A 19,035-nucleotide genomic window follows, 5' to 3' on the forward strand; every position below is an offset into this window, starting at 1 on the left:
ATCCAAAGTCTGTTCACTCAGTGGCCGACCAGGTGCCTTATGAAGCCCACAAACAAGTCAACTGCAGCAGCATTATCCTGCCTGTGTTCCACAGCACCTAATAGAATAGGCCTGCTCCTCTGATCCTGGAGAGAATAGTTATGCATCATGACTATTATCCATTTTGACTAGTAGCCATGAATAGCCCTCTCCTCCATGATCACATCCACTCCCCTCTTCAAGCCTTCCAAGTCGGCAGCCATCACCACATCCTGAGGCAGGGAGTTCCACAATTTAACTATGCTCGGGGAAGGGACCTGTCTCCTTCATCTGTATCATGACTATCTGTAGGAATTATGTAGTCTGAGAGGCAGTGCTACTTAATTACACCCAGAACTTTAGGAAGATGGACGTACCTTGGAGTAGGGATCGGGGAAGTTGAATTCGTTCAGGCAGTGCTCTCTTGTATCCAACAAACTCCGAACAGTCAAGGTGCCATAAGCACTGAAAAGAAACCGAGAGCGCAGGGGTCAGCTCCAGCAAAAGAGTAAACGGCCCGCCTCTCATACAATCATAGAGTTGGAAGGGACCACCAGGGTCACCTAGTCCATCCCCCTGCACAATGCAGGAAATTCACAACTACCTCCCCCACACACACCCAGTGACCCCTACTCCATGCCCAGAAAATGGCCAAGGTGCCCTCTCTCTCGTCATAGAATCAGCTTTGCTGACAGATGGCCATCTAACCCCCCTGACAGATGGACATCTAACTCTCATCCCCCTGCAAGGGAATTATCCGGGACTTTTGCTGGACCGCTCACCCGGGTTTTTCACCTTGAAATTCACACATTATCCAAGCAACCCAAAGGCAAACCAATCCCTTGCCATGTCAGCTTTCTAGTTTAATTCAGACTCGTTTCGAGAGCTATTCAGCTTTTCAATGCTTCCGCCCAAGAGGGCCCTTCTAGCGATTCCAGCAGAAGCCCTCTGTTTTTGATGCTCGTTATAAGGACGTCCCATTTAATCCATCAAGAAAAAGAAGGAGAAGAGTTGGTTTTTATATGCCGACTTTCTCTACCACTTAAGGAAGAATTAAACCGGCTTACAATCACCTCCCCTTCCCCTCCCCACAACAGACACCCTGTGAGGTAGGTGATGCTGAGAGAGCTGTGACTAGCCCAAGGTCACCCAGTTGGTTCATGTGGAAGAGTGGGGAAACAAATCCAGTTCACCAGATTGGCCTCCGCCACTCATGTGGAGGAGTGGGGAATCAAACCCGGTTCTCCAGACCAGAGTCCACCAAACTGCCGCTCTTAACCACTACACCACGCTGGCTCAACAAAGTAATCATTTCAAATTATACAACTCCCTTTCCAGTGGTGGAAAAGTTTGAAGAGTTTGACAAGGGAAGGTAAACAGAATTCTTGTGAGCAGCTTAAAAAAAAGGTGAAGTTACTATGACCTAGGAGCCTCTTGGCGCAGAGTGTTAAGCTGCAGTACTGCAGTCAAAAGTTCTGCTCACGACCTGAGTTCGATCCCGACGGAAGTCGGTTTCAGGTCGCCGGCTCAAGGTTGACTCAGCCTTCCATCCTTCCGAGGTCGGTAAAATGAGTACCCAGCTTGCTGGGGGTAAAGGGAAGATGACTGGGGAAGGCACTGGCAAACCACCCTGCAAACACAGTCTGCCTTGGAAACATCAGGATGTGACATCACCCCATGGGTCAGGAATGACCTGGTGCTTGCACAGGGGACCTTTACCTTTTACTATGACCTAGGATTATTTTGTATAGAACTGAAGAAAGGGAATCCTTAATTCAGGGGTGGGGAACCTCAGGCCCGGGGGCCGTATGCGGCCCCCAAGGACATTTTTTGTGGCCCTCGGGAGCTCCGGGGCCCTGCTGCAGAGGCGGGGCGCAGGGTGGCCCTCCCAGAGGGTGTTCCTGGTGCCACGGCTTACAGTGGTGCTGTGGCGCCTTTTGGACCTCCTCTCACTGACTGTCGGCTGTTGAGCAGCGAGAGGGAGGGGGAAAGAGGCTGGCAGCTCCCGGCGGCAGAGCATGCATGCTGGAGCCAATTGGGCTTCGGGGGGGGGGGCTTTTCTGGACTCTGGGGAGGAAAGGGCATGGAGACTGGGGCCCGGACGCACGGGGCTCTGTGCACCGCCGGGTGTGTGTGTGAGCAGGGGAGGCTGGGGCCCGGTCGCGCGGGGCCAGCGGGTGTGTGTGTGTGTGTGTGTGTGGGAGGGGAAGGCGTTTCTCTCTTCCTCTTTTTCTGTCACTCTTTCTTTGTCTCCCTCCGTCCTTTTCTTTGTCTCCCTTCATCCTTTTCTTTCTTTCTCCCTCTCTCTCCATTTTTCTCTCCCTTCCTCCCTTTTCCTCTTTCTCTGTTTTCCTTCCTCCCTTGCCAATCGACTGTGGGCTGTGCCCCCCTGGCACCTCGTTTGCTCGGGCGCACTGCTGGCTGCTCTTCCGCCTGGGAGGGGGGAGTGGGGGCACCCTGCAGGCCTTCTCTGTGTGGCCTCCCCTGGGGTTGCCAACCTCCAGGTGGTGGCTGGAGACCTGGCAACCCTAGCCTCTTGCCCCCCACCGGGAGATCTACACCTGGTATGGCCCCTGAATGATGTCATAAATGTGCAAATGGCCCTTGGCAGGAAAAAGGTTCCCCACCCCTGCCTTAATTGGTAATGATAACCAACGATGAATGGACAAAACAAACGAACAAAACCTGTCATAGCTGGAGCAGCAGCTATTAATGGTGCCGAACAAACAACTTTTGGTGGTTTTCCTTGGAAGTGATTCAACTAGTGGGCTTTTCTGGAGCCATCTATGCCGATGGTCCTTTATCTCTTTGACCACCAGCTGGCTTCCAACGGTGACATTTGGGCGTGGCACTAACAGCCCTGCCCGGCACGCTGCTGCCTTTAGATAAAATATTTAACACAGCCACAGAATCAATTCATGCAGTTTCCATGCTGCCATCCATTTATACTAGCATTATAGTCATGCCAGAGAAAATACATACGTCCCTCAGTTCTATATACAATTAACCAAAACGACAATACAAACTAACAAAATATCTGACTGTTCAATTGGACCCAACGAGCCACACTCGGCTCTTATTTGTAGATACAAATCAGACAGTCTGATAGATGGAGTGAACAAAATACATAGCTTTTTCTAAGTTCAGCACAGGTTGTTAAGTTTACATTGCTCCAGATTCGGCTGCCCGGAGACTCCCACACCAGTTGGCGTTTCAAAAGTGCCTTGCTCTAGCGAGAGGCAGCCAATCCCAGCTAAAGCCCTTTGCTGCCAGCAGCGCAGACTTACAAAGGCTGTTGCCTGAGCGTCTGAAGTTTATCCCAGTACTTCTGTCGGAATTTCTCGGCTCGCTCGGCTGCGTCAACAGAGTCTGGTTGGCTGGCCACGGCACGCTTTGCAACCTGGCAAGGGAACAGAAACAGGATTGGCAAAGCCAAGTATGTTATCTAAGCCTCCAATTTCATGTGTGTGTGCGTGTGTTGTTGTGAACTCATGCATCTGCCTTTTACTGAATCAGACCCTTGGCCCATCAAAGTCAGTATCGTCTACTCAGACCGGCAGCGGCTCTCCAGGGTCTCAGGCAGGGGTCTTTCACATTACGTCCTTGCCTAGTCCCTTTAACTGGAGATGCTGCAGATTGAAACTGGGACCTTCTGCATAACAAGCAGATGCTTGTAAAAGAGAAACAAACATTTTTAAGAAGAAGAAGAGTTGGTTTTTATATGCTGACTTTCTCTACCACTTAAAGAAGAATCAAACTGGCTTACAATCACTTTCCTTTCCCCTCTCCATAACAGACACCCTGTGAGGTAGGTGGGGCTGAGAGAGCTCTAACAGAGTTGTGACTGGCCCAAGGTCACCCAGCTGGCTTCACGTGTAGGAGTGGGGAAACCAACCTGGTTCACCAGATTAATGTCCGCCACTCATGTGGAGGCGTGGGGAATCAAACCCGGTTCTCCAGATCAGAGTTCACCGCTCCAAACTACTGCTCTTAACCACTACAAACAAAGGAAATTGGGGGGCACAGATAATGCACAAACCAAACTTTAGCATCAGGAAATCTACTGCATTGAATCATTTCTTGGATGTAAATTATCAGCTGCCATAAAACAAACAAAAAACAGACCTATAAACCAAGCAGGCGGCAGCTGAATTCTAAGAAGTTTTAGAATGGCCATTTGATCTCATACCCCGTAGCCCTGGGTTGGATCCTACTAGTTTATCCAGGGTGGAAGAGAGAGGAGCAGAACAAATACATCGCTAGGACATGACAACCACCCCCACTAAGATCAAAACACCATAAATAAATAAATTCAATAAATTAAACATTAAACTATCAAGTCAAGATGGCAACACAGAAGCAGGAATAAGAAAGAAGAGCAGCAAAGCAAAACGTTTCTGTTGAAAAGCTACTGCATGTTCCAGGTGTCTGGATAAAGGCTAAACGAATCCCCCAGGGAAGGCATTCCATAGCTCTAGGGCCATCACCAAAAAGGCCATGCTGTGCACAGAAACCACTCTGGACACTTTGCCCTATGAAAACTAAAGCCGGACATCGTTTGATGATCTCAGAGTGAAAGGTGGGCTCATATGGGAGCTGGCAATAAAATGTACGCAGAGATGAATTATATGCGTGGTCCTCACCCCATCCAAAGCATCCTCGAAGCAACTGAGCCAGTATTTCCTGGCCATGGCATCATCTGTGAGGTCAACTGTGTCAGGGACGTAGACAGACGGGTCCTTCAGCAAGGGCAGGTTAACCAGCGTTCGCTCCAAGCGATCCATTTCTAACATGTCGAACTGGGAACAGGATGGAGGCAGAAAAGATTATGAAAAAAAACCCCCAGTAAAAACCAAACTAAACCAGCAATCCATGTGCATTCAACTAAATGAAAGGTGAGATAAACAGATATAAAAAAAAATACATATTTCCCCTACAAAGGGGACATTTGCATATAGTGCTCAATTGGGACTTAGAAGAAGGAGGGTTGGTTTTTGTATGCTGACTTTTTCTACCACTTAAGGAAGAATCAAACCGGCTTACACTCACCTTCCCTTCCCCTCCCCACAACAGACACCCTGTGAGGTAGGTGGGGCTGAGAGAGCGTGACTAGCCCAGGGTCACCCAGCTGGCTTCGTGTGTAAGAGTGGGGAAACATACCCAGTTCACCAGATTAGCCTCTGCTGCTCATGTGGAGGAGTGGGGAATCAAACCCGGTTCTCCAAATCAGACTCTAAACCACTGCTCTTAGCCACCACACCACGCTGGCTCTAGTGAGCCTTCTTTTGTTGCTCCCTGCCTGGGACTGCCAACGCAAGGGGCTGGCCATGCACAAGGCATACCCCACTACGCAGAAAGCTGGCTGTGCATTTGGACTGGGGGGAGGTGGGGAAAAATCATGCAGTTCTTGTCCCAAGGAAACTCACCGTGCCGCTCCTTTCACGCTGCATGGGGCAGATATCGGGGGACGTGCTCATGAGGCCAGAACTGCCGGCATAGTTTTCTCCCCAGCTGTACTGATTGGGATCTAGAAGGAGGCACACACGGAAAATAAGAGAGGAACACTCCTGTCAAAACGCCAGGAAGACTTCCACAGAAAATAAAGCAGTCCCAAATCTAGTCAGATGTTACATGGAAGCAAGGGATTGTTCACTGAACTGATAAAAGAGCATTTTAAAAAGTAGTTTAAGGGATTGCTTCAGTTTGTAAAACCCTCCTCTTTTTTCTTTTTTAAAGGGGGGGCATGTTCTACCGACCTGTACTTAGAAACACAAGACCTTGTTTTTTGAGCCCAGTGACGGGCAACGAAGTGTTCAGCGATAACCCCTACCAGCACTAAAGTCCAGAGGGGGCCTGGTGTTGCTAAGCTCAACTGTTTTCCAAGACGGAATGAGAAAGGGGGGGGGGCTCTCTACAGACACTTGCTTGGGTATTCTGGAACATGGCAGTTGTGGAGCAGAGCGGCGGCTGTACTTACTGTCCTCTTCAGCTCCTTTTAAGAACGCCCCGATGGCTCCAAGGTAACCTTCGTGTCTCAGGAACAACGCCTGCACCTCTCCCTGCCACAAGAGGCAAAAATTAGGTTTGGACAGCCCCCTGGAGAGTGAACGGCGCTTCTCTAAGATGACTTGAACACAACGTTTTTGACTCAGGATCCTCGTAATGACAAGAGTCTGGGAGGGCAGCGTTTGGAGAGGGGAGGGACTGCAATGTCACAGAATCCAACTGCCAAAAGTGGCCATTTTCTTCAGGCGAACTGAGCTCTGTCGCCTGGAGATCAGTTGTAATAGCAGGAGATCTCCAGCCACCACCTGGAGGTTGGCAACCCTAGTCTGGGAACCATCGGCTTTAGGGGACTTCAAAGCCCTTCCAGACCAACAATTCCATTAGTGAAAAAGTTGTAACTCAAACAAAGTCATGCTTTATTACTACTTAAAATGTCTTTTTTTTTTAAGTGCTCATTTTCTGGGCTAAAATTTCTTAAACTGATTTACGACTTTAGCCAGCCACACATCTGGAAACACAGTCTCGCTTAAATGGTCCCCTCAAAGCCGAAGTCGCCTACATTTCATGAATGTACTACGAGGTTCATGAAATGGTCAAACCGCCCCTACCTTGGAGAAGAAATTAATACTGTAAGTGATTGTGCGCATGGTGACGGGGTGCCCCCGAATGAAAAAGCCCCCAAAATATATTTTGTTCAGGTTGTGGAGTTTGGCATAAAGGCAAGCAAGCTGGCCGATGTCATTGCTGATCATATGCAGGAGGCTTTTTGCCATGTCTTCTTTGGAGAAATCTGTGAAAGTAAAGGGAGGAAAAGATATCAGAGCAGGGATGTCCAAACTCATTTGTTACGAGGGCTGGATATGACGTAAAGGTCACATGGTCGGGCAGGGCCATGCCTCACCAGCCCAGATCAGGACCGGGGGGGGGGTGTGTGTGCTGCTTTGGCTGGCTTGCGGGCTGGATATGAGCTCTCAAGGGGCTTGATCCAGCCCACAGGCCTTAAGTTTACTCATCCCTCTATACAGGGGTGTCAAAGTCAAAAGGTTGCTCATTAAGTAAACTCTGGTCTATAACCAATCTAAGAACAGGAACACACACGGATTTTCTATAACACACCAGGAATACAACTGAGGGACTAGGCGTGGCTATGCCTGTTCATCTTCAGTTCAAAGATAGGAACTCTTAAGAAGAATAAGCGACTTACAGCAAGACAGAAACTCCACAGACAAATCCACCTGCACATTTGCAGATTTAACAGGTTGCGTGGGGTCTATAAACTCTGTTCTCTGTTAGTACCTCTGTCGGCGGTGGCAGACTTCCCGAAGCTACTGGCTATTAAATTTCCACTGAGCCCCAGAGTTTGGTAGGCGCCGCCGTACACGTCTTTCACCAGCATGTCGACGTTGGTGTGCTGCCCCTTCGAAGCGAGCTGCAGCAACTCATCAAATTTCTGGCAAAAAAACAAAAACAAAAGCACACACCCCTCCAGTTATCAGGAAAGTGGTGTCAGGCAGATGATACTGTCTAATACCCATAGAATCATAGAGTTGGAAGGACCCTCCAGGGTCATCTAGTCCAACCCCCTGCACAATGCAGGAAATTCCAAACTACCTCCTCCCCCCACACCCCCAGTGACCCCCTACTCCATGCCCAGAAGATGGCCAAGATGCCCTCCCTCTCATCATCTGCCTAAGGTCATAGAATCAGAATTGCTGACAGATGGCCATCTAGCCTCTCCTTTGAAACCTCCAGGGAAGGAGAGCTTACTACCTCTTGAGGAAGCCTGTTTCTCTGAGGAACCCTGAAATCTGCAGATCATATCTGGGGCATGGCTGTCAAGTGGTACCATCCCTCCTTCCCAAAAGAGTAACAGTTGGAAGGAAATGCAGAAGCTCTCTCTGCTTCATGCTAGCCTACATTTTGCAATGCCCCTGATGTGGGGAGGCTCCCTATGACAAGAACCTGGGAATCCTTCAATTTAGAGGATCGTACCACTTCAGACTGCAAGAAGGGGTTCTCATGACTGGATGCTCTTCCATCCCTACCCCAGGAATAATCTCTCCATGTAGAGAACCAGCATGCCAGGGGAAAGGATTCTAGCCCGCTTTCCCCCAGATGCATTCAATCTCTATGTGCAGGGATCTTTGCTGTAGAGAGGAGCGTTCAATCATACAGGCCCCCGTCTGACCCTAGGAACACACTATGATGTGATGGAAACGGGGATTGCTCATATTACCTTTGTTTTTGTAAGCAATGCTCCAAGACCCCAGAACGTCCCTCCTCCGATTGAACTTCCTCCAATCCATTCAAATTTATCCTCTGTTTCCACCTACCAAGGACAAAATTAGCATGCAAGGCGACAATTAGTATTTTTCAAATAAACATGTTTGTACTTCAGTACAGACCTGTTTGGACACTCTCCTCCACCTCCCCAGATTTCCTTCTACTCCCAGGAAGACCTTCTGTTCAAATTACTGTAGGACATCCCAGTTCACTTTATGAAGAGAGGCTTCTCTTCCTCATGAGAAATCTGAAAATTTGTGCATTTCTGAATGTGACAAAACTGAAGATCCACTTCTTCATAGAGCCAGTGTGGTATAGTAGAAAGAGAGGTGGATAGGACCCTGGGTGACCTGAGTGAATCCTCATTTCTACCAAGTAACCTAGCTAGGTGACTTTGAGCAAACTCTCAGCCTGGCCTACCTCACAGGGCTGTTGTGAGAAAAATGGAGGAGGGGAGAACGATGTTCTCAAAGTCGCTTTGAATCCCAACAGGGAAGAAAATTGGGATATAAATAAACAAATGCAATGTATCTTCTTTAACCGTCCATGAAATAAAGACCCAAGAGAGAAATTCCTGCAAGAATTTCCATAAACAACTGGATTTTCCCAGGGAGAGTCAGACAACTTGTTATCTCCGGGGTGGCCTAGCTGTTTCTGTAACCCGTAGGACAGTATTACTTGTTAAAGAAGCTGAGAAACTACTCTTATAATATTAGTTTCTGGAAGACAATGGATATAATCATTTTACTATTTTACGAATTTGTATTTACTGCTCTTATATTACTGTCTTTTGCTTTTAAGGAACCACCCAAAGATCTTTGGTTGAAACAATTACGTTAAAATACACACCCAATGAGCACCAATAAAACAGCTAAGGTTTTACACACCTTTACTATAGAAACCCCGGAGCCGATGTTGACAAGCAAATAGGGGAAAATGTTTGGGTGGTTCATCTGAAATCGGAACTCTGGGTCCGCATCTTTCAGGTACGCAAACGCCTCGTGGGGGATGTTCTTTAGGACAAAGTTGCACCCCTTGATCAAGCAGGTCATGACATCTTCTTTGTCAACCCTAAAAGGAAAAAACAAAACACACGTCAACGTTTTAAAAGAAAGATTTGTCAATAAGAGCAATGGCTGAGGAACTCGGCCTTCTAGTACAGAGGCAGACGGCTCTTCTTAGGAAACAGCTCAAGCTTCCTTGCCCAAGAGACAGAATATTTCCAACCATTGTCATTACAACAAACCAGAAAAAGAAACATGGATGTTTACGATACAAACTTTCTGTGCAACCAGGGTGAGGCCAGCCACAAAAATAATAAAACTGCAAATTTTCAACAGTAAAATTTTTCAGGGGCAAACAGTGGGGAGTGGGGGGAGGAGAAGACAGAGTGTTTCACAAGAAGCAGCATTCCCCATAGCGGCTTTGATCCCAACCTGCTGCTTCAGAATCATCCCCCTGGGTGTGTTGTGTTAAGTGCTGTCAAGTTGCTTCCGACTCATGGCAACCCTATGAATCAAAATCCTCCAATATGTCCTATCTTTGACAGCCTTGCTCAGATCTTGCAAATTGTGGGCCATGGCTTCCTTTATCAAGTCAATCCCTCTCTTGTTGGGTCTTCCTCTTTTCCTGCTGCCCACAACTTTTCCTAGCATGACTGTCTTCTCATAATGTGACCAAAATATGATAGCCTCAGTTTTGTCATTTTAGCTTCTAGGGTCAGCTCAGGCTTGATTTGATCTATAAACCACTGATTTGTTCTTTTGGCAGTCCACGGTATTTGTAACACTCATCTCCTCCACCACCACATCACCCCCCTGCCCGTTAAACTCAGGTTGCTTATTGAAGCCATCCCAACCCATTCGGGATCACACTGGCAGAATGATGTCCTCATGCAGCCAGTCCGATTTCGCCAAGCGACACCACAGAACCAACTGCGCGCCAGGGCAACACACCTCCCACCCTCGCTTGGAACGAGCCAACACTTTCGCTCCGCTTCCCCAGGCGCCAGGATTAGTCACGAAAATCAGTGGCCAAAGACCAACAGCAAAAACTGTGTGTCTGTGTCAAGGGCTATCAAGTCACAGCAGGAATATGGCAACTGCCGCAAGGCGACTGAAAAGCAGCGGTGGTTTGCTATTGCCTTCCTCTGCAGTCTTCCTCGGAGGTCTTCCTTCCAAGTACCAACCCCACTGAGCTTCTGAGATCTGATGAGATTGGCCTATACCATGCTGCTTTCCCTACAGCAACTGCCCTATGAGGAGGGACTAGAGCAACTGCCCTATGAGGAGAGTTTAAAGAACTTAGGGCTGTTTATCTTGGAAAGGAGGTGGTTAAGGGGGAGACTATATAGAGAGAGGTCTATAAAATTATGCATGGTATGGAGAGATTGGACAGGGAGAAGCTTTTCTCGCTCTCCCATACTAGAACTCAGGGTCATCTGCTGAAGTTGGAGGGTGAGAGATTCAAAACAGATAAAAGGAAGTATTTCTTCACACAATGCATAGGTAAATTGTGGAACTCCCTGCCCCGGGATGTGGTGATGGCTGCCAACTTGGAAGGCTTGAAGAGGGGAGTGGACATGTTCATGGAGGAGAGGGCTATCCATGGCTAATAGTCAAAATGGATACCAGTCATGATGCATACCTATTCTCTCGAGGATCAGAGGAGCAGGCCTATTATATTAGGTGCTTTGCAACACAGGAAGGACAATGCTGCTGCAGTCGTCTTGTTTGTGGGCACCTGGTTGGCCACTGTGTGAATAGACATCTGGACTTGATGGACCTTGGTCTGATCCAGCATGGCCTTTCTTATGTTCTCCCACGCAGTACACCCCACTATATGTCTAAGTCTAACCAGAAGAAAACAAGTAAAGTAAGTCTGCACACATACCATCCAATTGGTGATTCTGAATTATTTCTATGTAGAATTCTAGATCTGGATGGCCCAGGCTAGCCCAATCTTCTTAGATCTCAGCAGCTAAACAGGTTCAGCCTTGCATAGTACTTGGATGGGAGACCACCAAGGAAGTCCAGGATTGCTATGCAGAGGCAAGCAATGGCACACTACCTCTGCCTTGAAATCCCAATGGGGTTGCCATAAATCAGCTGTGACTTGACAGAACCTTCCACCACCAGATTCCTGGAAAGATTTTGGGGGCTGGAGTGCCTGCACCAACCTCACTCATCTGTTGGATAATGTTATTTTATTTACCGCATAAAGCATTTTGTACGCCTAAATTGAAAATAGCATCCCTTCGATGCTGTAACTATTTTCACCCATGACACACACTATTGGAAGCCAAACGAATGGGGGGCCCCCCGTTGGGACTCTGCTTCCTCTAGCAACCACTTTGCCTTGGCTTCTTACCCCGCGATCAAACCCCTACCCGGCAACGGCTAACCATTCTCACAGGAGGCGCTTCTTCCTGCTTCCACTTACTTCAGTCCCAGTTTCTTCTCAATAAGGTCTTTGAATTTGTACGCACCACCTCCCGTGGCTTTGATCACTTTCGTTTCCGTGTTGACAAGGTGGTCTTTGATGAAATCCAGGCAGGTTTCGATATAGGCGTTCTCAAACTTAATGAAATGCAGCCGAGCTGTTATCTCTTCTTGTACAGTGATTTCATACGGTGATTCATGTTCTGTGTCCTTTGGGAACAAAAACAAAAAAACACCTTCCTGAAGCTTTCACTTTTGATGCTGCTCGCTATGGCTTCTTTGAAAGCTATTTCAAGGATTGTCTTTTTTGACTGCGCCGCATAACCTTCTGCCTTATTCATGCTCACACGCATCACGAATCACATGCCAGAATGACTTACAAATTCTAATATATAATAACAGTAAGGGAAATTTTCCCTACTTATTTTTGAGCAAAACATTTCCCCTTGTGTAAAAATGCGTTCCCTTTAGGTTCAGGTCATTTGACTGGCCATTTGGCTTACAGACGGGGTCACTGCTGTCAAATAAGACATGTTTGACTACTGAACACAGTCACCACAAAACTTATATCTTCTCAAGTTCAGATGCCACTCTTGCTATTAAATAACTAAGCATCCTTAGGCAAACCCACTCACTTGCAGTGCCCCACTAGCACTTGTAGGGACATGATTTTTAGAAGAAGAGTTGGTTTCTATATGCCAACTTTCTCTACCACTTAAGGGAGACTCAAACCGGCTTACGGTCACCTTCCTTCCCCCTCCCAGCAACAGACACCTTGTGAGGTAGGTGGGGCTGAGAGAGCTCTAACAGAGCTGTGACTTGCCCAAGGTCACCCAGCTGGCTTCATGTGTAGGAGTGGGGAAACAAATCCAGTTAACCAGATTAGCCTCCGCCGCTCATGTGGAGGAGTGGGGAATCAAATGCGGTTCTCCAGATCAGAGTCCACCGCTTCAAACCACTGCTCTTAACCACTACACCATGCTGGTAACAAGTAGAAAAGAGCAAGGGTCCAGTAGCACCTTAAAGACTAAGGGCACTTTCACACATGCCAAATAATGCACTTTCAGTACACCTTAATGATCGTTTGCAAGTGGATTTTGCCAGTTCACACAGTAAAATCCAGCTTCAAAGTGGATTGAAAGTGGATCGAAAGTGCATTATTTGGCAAGTGTGAAAGTGTCCTTTAAACAAAATTTCTGGTGGGGTATAAGCTTTCATGAGCCACAGCTCACTTCTTCAGATACAGCTAGAATGATACCCTACCAGAAATGTTGTTAGTCTTAAAGGTGCTAGTGTACTCTTGCTCTTTTCTACTGCTATTGACAGTCTAACACAACTACCCATCGTGATTATAACAAGTAAATATCGATTTTTATTTACCAAACGCAAGTCAAACAAAAAAGTTAAATCGGGTGCTAATCGACAGTCCACGGAAAAATTCTCCAGGAAAACCCACACAACGGCACGTCACTGCCCCCTCTTACCTTTCCTGACTGATCAAAGGATCGCACCCTAGCCACTTTGTGCTGCACCGTTGAGTAGTAAGCCAACTTGGCCAAGGACCCGCCTGAGGGAAAAAACAAAAGGTACAGTCGCTTGCTGGACACACAAGTTTGGACAGGTCTGCCTTCAAGCTGCTGGGGAAGTTGGAAGTTTCTTCACGACAGCAAACTGGGCTCAGCTGTCAAAAGAAAACCAGGCCATACGTGTAAATAAACTTTTAGCTATGGACCAGGCCAAAATCTCTACAGCTTCAATATTAGGAAGACCGAGAGGTTCCTCAGTGGAACAGGCTTCCTCGGGAGGTAGTAAGCTCTCCTTCCCTGGAGGTTTTTAAGAAGAGGCTAGATGGCCATCTGTCAGCAATACTGATTCTATGACCTTAGGCAGATGATGAGAGGGAGGGCATCTTGGCCATCTTCTGGGCATGGAGTAGGAGGTAACTGGGGGTGTGGGGGGAGGAGGTAGTTGCGAATTTCCTGCATTGTGCAGAGGTTGGACTAGATGACCTGGGTGGTCCCTTCCAACTCTATGATTCTAAGAACTAGAGCAGAGGCTCTTAACCTTTTCTGTGCCATTCAACCCTTTGGGAGTCTGGTGAAGCCTACGGACAGACCCCTTCTCAGAATAATGCTTTTAAATGCATAAAATAAAATATGTAGGATTGCAAAGGAAACCAATGAGCAACGCAGAGCGGTCACCACTGTGAGAACATGCGACTTCCCCTTTTGGTGGCTGAACAACTACTAGGTGCAGAGTTGCCCGATAGCTGGCCAGCTGTGTCGTACGAGTGCCTGTAGACAGGAAGACTGCGATCACATGCGATCTAGTGGTGACTCTATTAACTACCATAATTTCAAAGTAGTGATGAGAATAAATGGTATTTCGAGATATCTGCAACAACTGTAACGTGATATGAAAATATCTGAGATTTCTGTTGGTGACCAAGTCACAGGTACTGCTAATACTGCTGTGGTTTCTTGCCTACATTTATAATGGAAGGAAATGGTAAATTTCAGTTAGAGGATAGTGAAAATAAAGGTGTGATTTTCCCCCCCATCCGGATTCACAGACCCCCTGAAATCTATCCATGGACCCCAAGTTAAGAGGTCCTGAACTAGAGGCTCTTTACTCTGACCTGAATGGCCCAGGCTATCCTAATCTCGGAAGATAAGCAGGGTTGGCCCTGGCCAGTACTTGGATGGGAGGCCACCAAGGAAGTCCAGGGTTGCTTCGCAGAGGCAGGCAAGGGCTTGAAAAGCCCCTTGCCTTGAAAAGCCCAAGGGCTCCAATTTGACAGCACTTTACATCACCAGCCAACTGGGCCTTGACCCGGATGGCCCAGGCTAGCTCCACCTCATCAGGTCCCGGGAGCTAAGTAGGGTTGGCTCTTGCTAGTACTTGGATGGGAAATCAAGGAAATCCAGGAAATCCAGGGTTGCTGTACAGAGGAAGGCAATGGCAAACCACCTCTGTTTGTCTTCTTGCCTTAAAAACCCTAGGGGGTTGCCATAAGTCAACTACAACTTGGTGGCATTTTCCACCAACAAAGACTATTTGGTGGAAGTTGGAATCTTTCCTGAGATCATTAGGATTCAACCCTCCTGAATCATTCTTGTTTTCCAGACGTTTGTACATATATGGCAAGATCTCAAGCTGCCTCCACAGAGGATTCTTGCATCATTCTCGCTACTGAAAGCAGTTTGGCTAGACTGGGCACATTCTCTCCTAACTGTAAAGTTTATTTTTTAAAAGGCGCCCTAAACATTATAAGAGAAAACGTCAAAGTTTTATTTTATTCCTTTCAGTAGTTTATGTATTGTCACTTTTACTGGTTGCCTCAAAGTAACTTGTAGCAGAATGATTATAGTAATTTTTATTTTTCAGTAGACTCAACAGTTGTGCATATGCTAGCAAGAGGGACAGAGTTTTAAATATGTCATTTTGGAGCCAGACAGCTGATCTTCCCACAGATGACTTCATGGAAAACCAAACCAACCAACGCCTTAAGATACTTGGAGGGTTTATATGCCTGGCTTCCTTCTCTGTTTAGTTCACTGAATACAGCCATGGAGTCGATCCCCATCATCTCCAGTTAAAGGATTTGAAGTCGCAACACAGAGAAACAAGTTCGCATGAGACCTGGAGAGCTGCTACGAGACAGAGGGGAGGGGCTCAGTGGTAGAGCATCTGCTTGGCAAGCAGAGGGTCCCAGGTTCAATCCCCGGCATCTCCAGTTAAAGGGACTAGGCCAGTGATGGCGAACCTTTTAGAGACCGAGTGCCCAAACTGCAACCCAAAACCCACTTATTTATTGCAAAGTGCCAACACGGCAATTTAACCAGAGAAGGTTTCCTCCCAGCTGGGCGGCGGGGAGTCCAGGGAAGGGGGGGCGGCAGGTTACTCCCAGCTGGGCGGCGGGGAGTCCAGGGAAGGGGGGGCGCTTTGAACTGCTCCGCGCTGCCTGCAGGCAGTTCGGAGCAGTTCAAAGCCCCTGCAGCCCAGCTGGGCGGCAGGGAGTCCAGATAGGGGGGAGGCGCTTTGAACTGCTCCGCGCTGCCTGCGTTCAAAGCCCAGGGAGTCCAGGGAAGGGGGGCACGCTTTGAACTGCTCCGTGCTGCCTGCGTTCAAAGCCCGGGGAGTCCAGGGAAGGGGGAAGCGCTTTGAACTGCTCCGCACTGCCTGCAGGGAGTCCAGGGAAGGCAGACGCGACGGCTGCGCGTCCCCACAGAGAGGGCTCAGCGTGCTAAGTCCGGCACGCGTGCCATAGGTTCGCCAACACGGGACTAGGCAGATAGGTGATGTGAAAGACCTCTGCTGAAACCCTGGACAGCCACTGCCGGTCTTAGACGATACTGACTTTGATGGACCGAGGGTCTGATTCAGCATAAGGCAGCTTCATGTGTCTTCATGTGTTCAGAGTAGATAAAACTTGGGCAGATGAACCAATGATCTTTGACTCAGTACAGGGCACCCTCAGATTCAGGGAGGCCCTTCCAGAGCATGCCCTTTCAACAGGAAGGAGGCAGTATTTGTACCATATTTACTCAAAAGGAAGATTACCTTTTTTTTCCTTTTTCGGTTTTGCAGAAAAGGGGGGTCATTTTTCATTCAACTCTATACTTGGGAGGACATTCATAGAATCAGAGTTGGAAGGGTCCATATAGGCCATCTAGTCCAACCCCCTGCTCAATGCAGGATCAGCCTAGAGCATCCCTGACAAGTGTTTGCCAAGCCTCTGTTTAAAGACTGCCAGGGGAGCTCACCACCTCCCTAGGTAGCTGATTCCACTGTCAAACAACTCTTCCTGTAAAAATTTTTTCTTAATATCCAGCCAGTACCTTTCCACCCTCAATTGAAACCCATTATTGCGAGTCCTATTGCGAGTCTGCTGCCAACAGGAACAGCTCCCTGCCCTCCTCTAAGTGACAGCCCCTCGAATACTCACTGGGATGCTTGAAGTCCTTTGAGGTAGCTGGAGGACACCTCCCTCTACCTGCGCGGTAACCAGAGGCAGAGAGAGAAGTGTGCCACCTCCATGGCTGGCTGGCAGGGCGCCTGCCTCTGCAAGAGCAACAGAGGCAGAATTGGAGCATGCCGCCCTTATGCCCCCAGCTGGCCTGCTGGGCTTGGGGGGTGGGCCAGCTGCTCTCTGCCCCTTCTAGGTTATGACAGAAGGTATAGGTGTATAGAGCAGAGCATCTTAAAGTCAGGGTTATTCCCCCCTTCTCTCTTTGTGGGGAGGGGTGGTCACGGCCCTTTTGAGTAAATATGATAAAATGTTCTTGCAAAATTCAGTATTGCTCAACTGGCAACAGTTATTGCCTTCATATTTAACCTAATCTCCAGAAAATAGCTGAAAGTACTAAACGGAATACACTCTCCCCACCCTTTCCTTCAGCTGACAATGAGCTGCAGGCTTCCTCAGCTAATGGACACAGGAAATTAAACCTTTGCAAGTTCTTGTGACGTACGCCTGTCAACTGGAAATAAACTTTTTGAACTTGCACGCTGACTTCAACTTCCTTCCTCAAGTTTTCCTCCAATAAACTTAGAACTCAGGAATCCACATCCAACACAGGGAGGGAGATTAAGATCAACAAAAGAGACATACAAAAATAGCCAACGCTGTGGCTGCTCGATGCTTTTTTAAGGGCATATTTGAGAGTTTGCTTTCTTAACTTTTCTTTTGTGCTGGTGGGATGGGTACTGGCGTAAAGGAAGCTAGAGAGTTATGGGTAATTAAATAATAGTGGGGAGGGATAAGTTTATAACATTCATTTTATTTTAAATATTTATATCCCTCCCTTTCTCCAGAGGATTTTATAAGCAGCTTTGGCTGAGAGAAGGCACAAAGCGAGCTTTACTCCCAAGCAAGGATTTGAACATAGTAGCCGTTCAATGGGGAAGATGTTCTCTAATGTTAGATAAACATACATAGGCTTTGTCAAAGGGAATGCCAAAGTCTTTCACAGTACAAATTTAGCAGGAAAAAAATGCCATGCATGGGAATTAGTAGGGTTGCCAGTGCCTCTTTGCCACCAGCAGGAGGTTTTTGGGATGGAGCTTGAGGCGGGCTGGGTTTGGGGAGGGACTTCAATGCTATAGAGTCTAATTGCCAAAGCAGCCATTTTCTCCAGGGGAACTGATCTCTATTGGCTGGAGATCAGTTGTAATAGCAGATCTCCAGCTAGTACCTGGAGGTTGGCAAACCCTAGGAATTAGAGAAGCAAAACGGGTCATCCAAACCCAGTGTAAATATCTCAAATGGATTAAACAACCTATATATGCTTATCTCTGTCTTATTTATAAACAAAAGACAGACATATATCACACAACTTTTTTGCAAGCCAAGATTATTTTGTGGGCACAAGGACCTAACATACCTCTCACCCAGGACATAGCATGCGGCGGGATTTTACAGCTTTTTGTCGAAGGCTTTCACAGTCAGAGTTCATTGGTTCTTGTAGGTTATCCGGGCTGTGTGACCTTGGTATTTTCTTTCCTGACGTTTCGCCAGCAGCTGTGGCAGGCATCTTCAGAGGAGTAACACTGAAGGACAGTGTCTCTCCTTTTTTCTAAAAATGTTTGGGACATATCAGGGGATGTGCTCGCCTCTAAGGTTTACAGCTAATCCCTGTGCTATAAATTCCATCCCGACCCAGTGAGAAGACGGAGCAGCAAGTATTAACCCACATTTCCAGTCGATGTTAACCCTGAAAACCAAAGCCATCGCCGTATCCCGTGGAAGACCAGCTTCCCCATCTCTACTCCTCAAGTCCTTAACCCCAAAAGCGGCCTTCTCTTTTAAAGACGTGCTATGCAGAACAGTGGTTAGAAGGTATAAGATATCAGGCGCTGAATCTGAATTGCAAACCATTTTAAGCTTAAACAAAAAAAAGCAAGGGGAAGATTACCCTCATTTGCTACCCCAAAGCAAAAGAAACAGAGAATATGGTTACCGGTAATAAGGAAGAAATTAAAGACTGGGAAGCATTTTGGATTACACTATCATGTTATGATGGAAAGGATTATTTGTAAGTAAAAAAAGAAGTTTAGTCGTGTGTATGGGTGTGTTTTGAATGGAAAGAAAGAAAGAAAGAAAGAAAGAAAGAAAGAAAGAAAGAAAGAAAGAAAGAAAGAAAGAAAGAAACAGAAAGAAAGAAACAGAAAGAAAGAAACAGAAAGAAAGAAACAGAAAGAGAGAGAAAGAAAGAAAGAAAGAAAGAGAGAGAAAGAAAGAAAGAAAGAAAAAGAAAGAAAGAAAGAAAGAAAAAGAAAGAAAGAA

At 47.2% G+C, this 19,035-nt stretch overlaps 1 protein-coding gene across 3 annotated transcripts in view; it reads right to left on the reverse strand.

Moving 5' to 3' along the window:
• Window positions 1-19,035, reverse strand: part of PANK4 (pantothenate kinase 4 (inactive)) — a 36,866-nt gene that overhangs the window by 12,902 nt on the left and 4,929 nt on the right. For 2 of the 3 annotated variants that reach the window (XM_056865322.1, XM_056865324.1), the window contains exons 2-12: window positions 13,232-13,314; window positions 11,749-11,957; window positions 9,195-9,378; window positions 8,261-8,353; window positions 7,321-7,474; window positions 6,633-6,814; window positions 5,996-6,077; window positions 5,445-5,545; window positions 4,662-4,817; window positions 3,306-3,418; window positions 396-483 (exon numbers count right to left, since the gene is read on the reverse strand). In XM_056865322.1, coding sequence (XP_056721300.1) covers window positions 396-483; window positions 3,306-3,418; window positions 4,662-4,817; window positions 5,445-5,545; window positions 5,996-6,077; window positions 6,633-6,814; window positions 7,321-7,474; window positions 8,261-8,353; window positions 9,195-9,378; window positions 11,749-11,957; window positions 13,232-13,314 — 1,445 coding nt within the window. Of the gene's footprint in view, window positions 1-395; window positions 484-3,305; window positions 3,419-4,661; window positions 4,818-5,444; window positions 5,546-5,995; window positions 6,078-6,632; window positions 6,815-7,320; window positions 7,475-8,260; window positions 8,354-9,194; window positions 9,379-11,748; window positions 11,958-13,231; window positions 13,315-19,035 lie in introns of those variants that run through there. The other variant, XM_056865323.1, reaches the window with a different exon arrangement.

This window comes from Euleptes europaea, chromosome 19, assembly GCF_029931775.1.
Source record: "Euleptes europaea isolate rEulEur1 chromosome 19, rEulEur1.hap1, whole genome shotgun sequence".
Lineage (NCBI taxonomy): Eukaryota > Metazoa > Chordata > Lepidosauria > Squamata > Sphaerodactylidae > Euleptes > Euleptes europaea.